The sequence below is a fragment of the Rhinopithecus bieti genome, unplaced genomic scaffold, assembly GCF_001698545.2.
Source record: "Rhinopithecus bieti isolate Rb0 unplaced genomic scaffold, ASM169854v2 scaffold_17655, whole genome shotgun sequence".
NCBI lineage: Eukaryota > Metazoa > Chordata > Mammalia > Primates > Cercopithecidae > Rhinopithecus > Rhinopithecus bieti.
In genome coordinates this window covers 615,512-626,701 of record NW_016809081.1, presented here as the reverse complement: position 1 = coordinate 626,701, position 11,190 = coordinate 615,512, and the positions used below count along the sequence as shown (strand labels likewise).

The following is an 11,190-nucleotide window of genomic DNA, read 5'->3' as shown; positions in this document are numbered from 1 at the left end:
CCAGCTAATTTTTGTATTTTTAGTAGAGACGGGGTTTCACTGTGTTAGCCAGGATGGTCTCGATCTCCTGACCTCGTGATCCACCCATCTCGGCCTCCCAAAGTTAATTTCAAATTTTTTATTTTTCATTTACATATATGTTTGTGGAGTACAGTGTGATATTTTGATATATGTATATATTATGAATAATTAAGCTAACATATTCATCACCTTACATACTTATTTTGTGGTGAGAACATTAAAATCCACCTTAGCAATTTAAAATATACAGTATTAGAATACAGCTTCAATATATACATATATTCTGGAAAGTTTTCATTGATTATAATTTTTGGTATTCATTCTGTTTTTCTTGTTTTGATTTTCTTTTTTCATGGACCTTCTGGTAGCCCTGTATTGACTTTTCTTTGCCTATCTTCAATATTTGTCATATTTTCTCAAATGGTTTTTTAGCTCTTTAAAAAATATTTTTTTGGATTTAAAACTTTTCCTTACTTTATTTGTCTCATGGCATTTGTTGTGGTGTTTATTCATTCTTGTCTTTTTCAAATGATTTTCTTTTATTTATAATTCTTTCTTGAGTTTCATGACCTAATTCTTTAGTTTTCTTTTTTGGATTTGTCATGTTCTTCCATATTTTATATTATTTTTGTGATGTTTTTAATTTATTTGAAATGGTAGGTTACAGTTTTAATCTATTTTATAAGTATATCCTTTTGGCATGCTTTCAGTATGCTTAGGGATAATATATTTCTTAATCTAATTTTCTTATAATAACTTTGGATGAGATTTGACCTTGATAATTTTAAGTTGCTCATTTTTGTGAACATTATCTTCCTGAAGGCTTAGAAAGAGGTTTGATGCAGATAGCTTTTCAAGTTCCCGGAGTTCTCACTTCTGTTATTTTTGTGTGGTATTAAAAAATGTTTGTCTGATTGTTGAGATAACCTGACTCTTCTTATCCCCCCTACTTTATCTCAACCTTCTCTTTCGTCTCTGTTGTCCCTGTCAAGTTCAGTTTTGATTCTACTCTAAATATTTTTTCCTCCATTGTGGGCCTGTTCTGGAAGAGAGTCACCGCAGGTCAGTTTCAAGTGTTCACTGTAGGATCTCCTTCAGACCTTTTTACCCTAGGCACTACCATTTGTTAACTTATGACTGCAGACAAGTTATTTAACTTTTTAAAGTCCAAGCTTCTTCATTTGAAGAACTAGTATAAGAATCATTCCTATCTCATAGTTTGTAATAGGAATGCAATGATATAATATGCAAAGATTTTAGCTGAGTAAATGATACATTATATATGAGCTCACCAATAACCAACATTATCCCAGGCAGTAATTTAATACACTTTGTCAAATGAGTATGTGGGAGATGTTAACTTTACATAGACTTTATTACATTATATATGGTAAAATGTCAAACACAATTCAGAGTTAAACCAAACTAAGTTATACATACTTTCATGCATACCTTACGGTAATTAGTACAAAAAGGAATTGAGATTTGCTCCTAATTTTCCTTGTTCTGACCAATAACCAATGTGTGTGTGTCATCCTATCAAGAGATTCACTTGAATGCTCCTGAATAGGTATATTTGTTTGGAAAACATTCAGAGTGTTTATCATCTTGTCTTCTGTTTATTTTTATATACATCCTATATACATTCAGATAATTATGAACAAAACAGCACCAAGGTGATTTTTCAGGGACAGTTTCATTTTATTTTCATGCAGCTGCCCTGCTTTCTATTTTAACAATGTGGGAATGATGTATAATTATGCATTGTTAGAAGATTTGGGCTTGTTTATTCTCATTTATCTTGAAGAATAATTATAAGTATTTCTGGAACATAGCAACTATGTCATCATAGCACCTGGACACAAACAGTTTTGAGATTGTTAGATGTTTCATGTTTCTGCTTCTATCTAACACAAACAATGGATCTACAATGGGCAAGAGACTGCACAGTGGCAAAGTTGCAGGGTTTGCTTCAAAGTTTAGATCTTTATCCAAAGTTCTCCCAACTTGTTGGTTGATGCCTAGATTTTTCCTTTTCAAAGAACCTGAATTCTTCAACTGTGTCATGATTCAGAACATCCTGAAGGTTTGGGTCAATGAAGGATGAGAGAAGACCTTTGATGGGAGAGGGCCCATAGTGTATTGAGCAACAGGCCATTTATGTAACTTTCAAGTTGACATATAATATGTTTAATTCACATGCTTCCATCAGTCATTGGTTTTCCTTTAATAGTATAAGCTCTGGGGAAATTTTAAAAAGAAAATAGGAATATTATCTCCCTGGGTAATGAGAGTTCAAAAGCAGTTTAGAAAAAAATGGACAATTCTACTGTTTCTTAATTGTATGTCATTTTTTGTTTCTGTTTCAACTGTAGCTTCGGAAAGCAGTGATGGATCACATATCTGATTCTTTCTTGGAAACCAATGTTCCTTTGCTAGTTCTCATTGAGGCAGCAAAGAGTGGAAATGAAAAGGAAGTGAAAGAATATGCCCAGGTTTTCCGCGAGCATGCCAACAAACTGGTAGAGGTAAGTGTGGAGGGCCTGAAGACTAGAATTTACTGATGGGTTCAATCTCTGCATTGGCTCTTAGAATTTCACTAGAGAGTTATTCTGTTGTGTTTTTGGAGAAATAAAGTCCTGGAATCATTCTTTCCTTTACTTTCTGATTACTGTACCCCCTTTCCAAGGAATCAAGCTATCAGTCATCTTTCTTTTGTCTGTCTCACACCTCTAAGCATGCTCTGAAACATATTTGCCAATTTTCCTGAACAACAAGCAGGAGCTGAAACAAAAGAAGTAGAAGGGACACTCTGAAGTGCTGAATGCCAGCTTTGATTTGAGGGAGTAAATTAAAATTTCTAAATGGAGGCCTAGGACGCTTCTCCCTTTTCTCCCTCCTCAAACCACTGTCCATTCCACCCAGGGGTGCCTAGACGCTGTCCACACTGGGAACTTGCAAAAAAAAAAAAAAAAAAAAAAAAAAATCACACCTCCCCCCAAAGAGACGTTTGAACTTTTGGTGGAAGATCTTGGGGCAGTACTAGGGTAAGTTAAGCATTGTAAGTATATTTTATGTGTTAGAGGAATCTGTGGGAGTTGCTTTATAAATTCAAAATTTTACTGGGTAATATTGAAAAAAATATTGTACAAAGTAAATGATAACTAGGCTGCCTAAATTTAGGAGCTGAAAACCAAGAGCCTGGCAAAGGTAGGATTAGTGATGTGGGGCTAAATATAATAGAAAATAGAGATGTTACACAAGAAATATGTGTATTAGAGAACAAGAGCCCAGGAGGGATGAGGATGGATCCTGGAGAGTTTAGGGAATGGTTATTAGAGCCAGGTTAAAACTTTTACAGGCTCTGAGCACTTAATCCTACCACCACCACCACTGTGATGCATTCCCACTTTAATTCATAATAAAATAAAATCACTTAAAATGACAGAAGACTTAAATGCAAGCTGAAAGGAAAATAAGTTTTCTTTTTTCCTTTGGATGGAAAAATTAAAATTCTCAGTAAGTTCATTAAATGTAAAATCATCTCTGCTTTTCTTGGAGTGGGTGATGGGGGTGGTATTTGATTTAGTTGCATCCTAAGCACCTGCTTAGTTTGCTCCTTGGTTAATCCAGCACTGCAGGTGCCTCGGGCTGAAGACACCCAGCCAACAGGAAGTCCTACGTCAAGCCTCTGCTTCTCTAGGATACAGACTGAGCCATCACCCATGACAGCTGTCAGCAGGTTCTATGTGCAAAAACCTTGGCCACAATAATGGAAGCTTTGAACTTTCTGCCGTAACCCCAATGTCTTGAGACAATACCAGCCTAGAGCTAAAACTAGGGTAATACTCACAATATCAAAGCAGTTTTTCTAGCTCTGTTCTCTCATACCAGGCAAGCCTTATATCACCATTCACATTCCACCTACATGCTCGGAGAGTTCACTTAGCTATTTAGGGATCCAGAGTCTTTCCAAGATTGACCTTGGAAGCTCTGACCATTTTCATGTTTTGAGAAGGGGAAGGCAGAGAAGGAGGAGGATATGGGTACAGAAGGAGGGGAAGAAAGAGGAGGAGGAAAAAAAAATGCTGATGGGTCCTACAAACCTTTAAATATTCACATGTAATAAAATAATGTTAGCATATAAATATACCATCCCATCTATATAATTACAGCATTTACAAGATAACTGCAGAGTTTACTGAAAATATTAATTGATGGTGTGCTGTAGACGCTGTGGATGAAGAATGGGACATGGATTTCAAGTTGTGTGATAAACATCTACTTTCAGTTTTCTTAGTGTCTTTACTTCATTTGCAGGACATATTTGAAGTTCAGACTTAACATCTTGTGTAAATATGAGACTGGGGCCAAAGACTCGGCTTTTTCCACTCACTCTCCTTTCTCCTGAGACAGGCCCTGGACATATCCGCCATTTCCCCTTATCCTGTCTTTAGGTTCCATTGTAGGTAAATCCGTTCACTACCTGTGATTCTTGATCCTCAACTTGAGACAGAAGCTGAAAGCTTAGATTACTTGCAGCTCCACATTTCAGAAAATTGCACTTTGCCTCCATCAGGTATTCCCTTCATTTCCCATGGATGGTCACTGTGGCCAGCAGCATTTTAATGTCTTGATGCCTAGGAGATACAGGGGCTAGTGTGTGGACTGGCCTCTGATTGATTAGGGAGTAACTGAAATCTACAAGTTTGCATATATACAAAAAAAACACAAAAACTTGAAGCACTGAGCCGAGTGTTAGCCTTTTTCTAGTTTTGAAAAGTGTGTGGATATAGGCACCTTTCTTAGTTTCTGTGTCTGTAATATGAAAAAGTTCGTTTGTATATTGATTTTATATCCATTGAACTTGATAAATTCAGTTAATAATTCAAAAATTTTGACAATTTCCTTTTGGATTTTCTATGTACATAGTCATGTGCCTGCAAATTATGACTGTTGTATTAGTCTGTTCTCATGTTGCTAATAAAGATGTATCATATGCAAGACTGGGTAATTTATAAATGAAAGAAGTTTAATTGACTCATAGTTCCACATATGTGGGGAGGCCTCATAATCATGGCGGAAGGCAAAGGAGGAGGAAAGACACGTCTTACATGGTGGCAGGCAAGAGAACTTGTACAGGGGAACTCCCCCTTATAAAACCATCAGATCTCATGAGATGTATTCACTACTAGGAGAACAGTATGGGGAAAACCACCCCCATGATTCAGTTATCTCCACCTGGCACCACCCTTGACACGTGGAGATTATTACAGTTCAAGGTGAGATTTGGATAGGAACACAGCCAAATCATGTAAGTGTATTTCTTCTTTTCCAATACTTACAGTTTATTTTTTTTTTCCTTGCATTATAGTACTAGCTAGGACCTACAGTACAATATTGTGGTGATAAATATTTTGTGATTTCTGGATCTCAGTGGGGAAATTTCAGTTCTTTACCATTAATTATATTATTTGCTCTACGTTTCTTTCAGATATCTTAATTAGGTCAAGCTAGTTCTATTACCCATTTGCCAAAAGACTTTAAAAAAATTATGAGTAAGTATGGACTTGTATCAAATGCTTTTTCTGCAGATGTTGAGATGATTTTCTCATCTCCTTTATTCTCTTTCAGAGGTATTGATATCAAAGTTATGCTTTCCCTTAAAAAATGAATTGTAAATTTTTCCTTCTTTCTAATTTTTTGGAAGCGAATGTGTTAAGATGAGCCTCATTTATTTTTTAAATGTTTGGTAGAATTCACTGATAAAACAATGTGAGTGTAAGGATTTGAAGAAAAGTTTAAAATCGTATGACTGTTTACATTGTTTAATTTCTTTTAAGATCAGCTTTGTTAATTTGCCTTCTAGGAATTTGTCATTTCATTTAATTTTCTAATTCACTGGGCCCCCCTTAAAATTGTCCATAATACATATGCAGTTTTTTGTCTAGATGCTATAAGGATCTGCAGTTACTGTTTCTTTTTCCCCACTTCCTCATTTAACTAATAAAAAAATATTTTCTCTTTTTTCCTTGATTATTTTTGCCAAGTAGTTTATCAATTTTAAAAATAAGCTTTCAGATTTTATTGATTTGTTTGTATTCTATTTTATTTATTTCTGCTCTCTTTCTTCATAGTTTCTTTTTTTTTTTTTTTTCTTTCAGTAGAACTACTTCTTCTTTTCTACTTTACTGGAATGGATAATCATGTCATTAATTTTCTTACCTTTCTTATTTTAGTGCTGTTACGGCATTTAAGGAATATAAATTTCCCTCTTAATCTGCTGATTAAGTCTGGCTTATTTCTCTACTGCCCTAATTTTAAGTTCGCTTATTCATGCTGTGGTCCAATATAGTTAAAACTTATATTTGGAGTTCAATTTTTTTTTAAATTTCTAGTTGATTCTTTTAAAAGGGATTCCAATTCTCTAGTAAAATTTATTATTAAGTTAAAGTTATTTCCTTTTAAAAAAACTGATTAATCATAGTTATTTCAAAAGGCTAAGTCAAAGAACTGCAATGTTTGGGTCAATTTTGTTTTTGTTTCAGGGCGGCTCCACAGATGGCAGCCCCCAACACATTCAAAATCCACTGGCATGTTAATACTGATGATGCAACACACCCACCAAGAGGGTCCAGACAGGTTTATTGTTCATGCAGTGGGACTTCAGGGACAGCAGAGCAGGCACCTATGCCAGTTTATAATGGTCCAAACAAAGAGAAGAATAAGTGGGTTTAGTTTTTATCATGTTAGGACATGTGGCTGGGGTCAGGATTTCTATGTGACAGCCAGGATTTTAGTGGTTTGAATTTCCCAATAGCAATAAAAAGGTGCCCCTCTTATCAGTTTGCCCATTTCGGGGACAAAAGGGAAATGGGGGAAGGGTAGGACTGATTTAAAAACTGTCAGCAAATTTTTTTTTTTTTTTTTTTTTTTTTTGAGATGGAGTCTTGCACTGTCACCTGGGCTGGAGTGCAGTGGTGTGATCTCTGCTCTGCCTCCCGGGTTCAAACAACTCTCCTGCCTCAGCCTCCCAAGTAGCTGGGATTACAGGTGCCTGCCACCACGCCCAGCTAACTTTTTGTATTTTTAGTAGAGACAGGGTTTCACTATGTTGGCTAGGCTGGTCTCAAACTCCTGACCTTGTGATCCGCCCTCTTTGGCCTCCCAGAGGGCTGGGATTACAGGCATGAACAACCGCGCCTGGCCCAGCAAACAATCAAAATAGACTAGGACTGTTCATTACAGTTCATCCTTAATGTCTGACTGATGACTGGAATGTGCCATGTTTTATTGAATTTAGACATGTTTAAGTGAAATATTATGGGACTCTATGAGGCTTTGAAAATGGAGACAGACTTTATTGCCTGTCTGTTTTTATTAATTTTTCTTGTGATTGTGGTTTTTAATATGCTGGGTGATATTAGATTGAATGGCAAACATTTGTGTGGACAGATATAGAGGGTCTGGATGATGTGTTCTCCTTCCAGAGAGGATTCACCCTATTTTCTGCTGGGCAGCAGAGAGGCAAACCATCTCATTGCAATCAAAGATTAAAGTGACTTGAACCTAGGTTGTAGCACTTCTAAAGTTAACTTACCTTTCTTTCACCACAGTCCTGAAGGATAATCTTCCAGGGTGGCCAACTGAGGATCAGACGTGTCACCTCATTTGTGAATCACAAACCCCAATTTTTGTTTTTTTAACACCACGAGACTGAGTTTGCTTTGCCTTGCTTTTTGGACAGTCTCAATTTGCTTCTTGCCTGTTGCTATTTGTAACTTAATTGACTGTCAAACGCCTTGCGGAAAAGCTGAGGATGAAGCACCAAGCTTGCTTCTTTGAACCTCTCTTCTCTATGGGATCTTAAGTCCGAGTTGGCTGCCTCAGCGGGGCTGTGCTCAGCTCCGTTTTTTGCCTCCTCAGCCCTATGAGATTGCTGAAAACTCCAAGGAATTCTCTTCCTCTCAGCAGCGACCTTCTTTCTGACTTCTCAGATTCTCTTTCAACACTAAGAATTAGCAAATCCCAGCGAGGGTGACTGGAGTGACAGGCGGAAGGTTAGGCTCCACTCAATGAGCCGCTCTTTTTGATGTAGTTTAAGTTTTGACATCTTTGGCAGCTCTCCTGTGCTTTCAAGTAAATTGCTTTTATTGTGTATTTCTAGTGGTTCTCAGCAGGCGAGTGGGTCACTTGTAGGCTACTCCATCATGTGAAGAAGTGCAAATTCCTGAGAGGGCTCATTTAGATAAGTTTATGGTGTTTTGTTGTTGTTGTTTTTTGTTGTTAGTATTTTAGTCAGATCTCTTTTATCCAGTGGAAATTTTGGGACTTACATACCTCAAATAAATGAATAAATCAATAAAAACAGTTCTGACTGAACTGAAATAACAAGCTTGGAGGTCTGTCTATTTCCTACAATTCCCTCACTTAATGCCCTTTCTCCTTTTTAAGCACAACCTCCAATCCTTCCCAGGGCAACTTTGATCTCTATTTGAAAACCTCTGATGAATCTCTACATTTTCATTAATCACATAAGAATCATTCATAAATATGTGAAATAATCTATGAATCACTGATGATGGTTTTAGTCCTTCAGCATTTTTCTTGAGTTTAATGACAGTATATTCAGTTTGCTATCTATGTTTTTTTTTTCCTTATATTTGTGTGGCATTTTTTCCCAGTTTGATGTTCATAAAAATGGAGTCTATGAAGTGATTTGACCCTTTCACAACCTACAGAAGTTATGAACCTTAGAAAAATCCTCAACAGGGACAGTTTTAGTGTATAGAAATGTTCATAGGAAAAAATAATATGGGTTTTCATAATTGCTTTAACAAGTGAAATTTTGAGAAGTTTTTTGTTCTTGTTTTTGTTTTTCTCCACAATATTTATAACGTTTAATAAAATTTGGGGAGACTTCCACCAGGGTGTGTTGATTAGAATTTGACAGGTCAACTGTGATGTAAAGTCACTATAGGAAGTATCATCTGTAGAACTAGATAAAATAATTATTAGTAATTTTCTCTTACCTTCGGAATCATGCCCTTCTAAAGATTAGCTAAGGACTTCAAGGGGGGGTTGACTCCGAGCTGATCCAGAAACACCTGTTATACCTCACGTCTAAGCCTTCCGGAGACATGGAGTACAAATTATGGCAACTCAGCCACAAAGCATTTTGATCAGGGCTGGGGTGGAATGGATGTAAATTGGACACAAAATATGCATCACCACAATGAAAAGAAAAGCTAATCTTGAAAATGAGATGCAAGATCAATATTTGGGCGTCTGAACTTGTTTTATTCCTTCTGTTTCTTGCCTGCTCAGTCAACCTGCCTGGTTTCCCTTCTCCCCCATCTCTACCATGCACACCTGAGTGCAAGGCACACATTCTATTGTGCAGGCAACTGCAGTGGCCTCCCCACAGGCCTCTTTCATCTGCCTGGCCCTCTACAATCCCTTCTGCACAGAGCAGTCAGAGTGAATTTTTAAAAATCCAAATAAAATCATATAATTTCCCTGCCTAAGGCCTTTCAGAGACTTCCTCTTTTTATCAGGTTAAAGACCAACATTGTAAAGAAGCTTACGTGGCTTTCAGGATTAGACCTTCTCTTCAGTCTTCGGGCTCACCTTCCTGTCCCCTCCTTCCCCCTCCCCCAACAGGGAATCAGCCACACCTGCCATCTTTGGCTTGTTAAATGTGCCAGGCTCCCTCCCATCCTAGACCTAAGCTTGTGTTGTTCGTTTCCGGATGCATTCCCCACTCTATCCTTTCCTCTAGTTTCTAGGCATTGTTCAGCTTTCAGCCTGAACATCATGGCCCCAGGTGGAATCAGTTCCCTGTGTCTTTCACTTTCATGACATCCCATTTACTTTAGGATTGTACCCATTCAGCTCTACAACTGTATGCTAGTTCTTCTGCTAGTTTACCAATTCCTTTAGGAAAGAGACCATATCTAATTTAATCCTAACTACAACCCAGCTCCTAGCCAAGCACCTAGCATATAGCAGGTATTCAAGAAAGACATGGTGCTTAAAAAGGAATACAGTAATGGATGTAGCCAGTGATGTTGCCAGCTTTTGGGCCCCAGAGGTAATATGTTTCAATAGCACAGTTGTAGGATCCTACGGGTCACCTTGGAGATCAGCAATAAAGAAGCCTTGTACCTTTTTAATTGTCTAATTTACTACCAAGAAGGAATTTCAAGTCTGTGAAGAAACACTATTTGTATCAAGTAGAAAACACCTGCTCTTTGCTACTAGGATCCCTGAGGAGTCGAATTAACTCTCTCAAGGGGCTCCTGAAGTTGTGTCCCTAACTCCACTATCATTCCTTTCCTGTCCTCTGCCTGACAAGTGTGCTTCTGCTCTCATCCTCAGCTAGTGGATGTGAGAGAGGGAGCCAGTTCTATCTGACAAAGTAAAGTACAGCACTGAAGCCATAGCAATGATGAGATAGACAAGGGAATGTCAATTCTCTGCTTCATCCTCTTGGCTTAGTTACTCCTGATAGCAGTGCCTCATGAAGGATGAGAAGCTATATCTACTGGAAATGCAGGGCTTGGAAGTCAGAGTCAAACCCTAATATTCAGAATCACTAATGTGATCATCCATCAGTTCAGCACCAGAGTGCCTTCCTTTCACCCTTGAGTAAATTGCTCTTCTCAATTAATCCCTCCCCTTGCACAATGCTGCATTCAGCAATATTTCCTGAGAGGCCCATGTGTTGATGCTGGTCCAGTTGCTGGCAACATAACAGTGAACAAATCAGAGGAAGTTCCCGCTTTCATGGGACATGCATTCTCTTGGGAAAGATAAGAAAGGAAGAGGTAAGTGTATACTATGTAAGGCAGAACTATGTGCTGTAGCACAAAATTAAACAGAGTAGGATGGTAAAGAATGAAGGAGGAGGGCATATGAGGTAGGGAAAGGCTTCCCTTCTAAGATGACTATTAAATAGAGATGTGAAGGGAGTGGAAGAACATTCCAGCCTGAGAAAAAAACAAGTCCAGAGACCCCAGGGCAGCAGTGTGCTTTGCATGTTTGGTGGAGAACAAAGAGACCAGTGTGACTGGAGCCGAGAGTGAGAGGAAAAATTACAGAGATGAAATTGAGAGCTGGGTATAAAGATTTTGTATTTTACTCAGATATTGAGTTCATTGGAAGGTT

The 11,190-nt window shown here is 37.7% G+C and overlaps 1 protein-coding gene across 10 annotated transcripts in view; it reads left to right on the top strand.

Moving 5' to 3' along the window:
* The window catches only part of CTNNA2 (catenin alpha 2), a 1,170,559-nt gene that overhangs the window by 935,839 nt on the left and 223,530 nt on the right, over window positions 1–11,190 (top strand). For all 10 annotated transcript variants that reach the window (XM_017888532.1, XM_017888525.1, XM_017888528.1 and 7 more), the window contains one exon: window positions 2,397–2,549. In XM_017888532.1, the coding sequence (XP_017744021.1) occupies window positions 2,397–2,549 (153 nt within the window). The remainder of the gene's footprint in view (window positions 1–2,396; window positions 2,550–11,190) is intronic.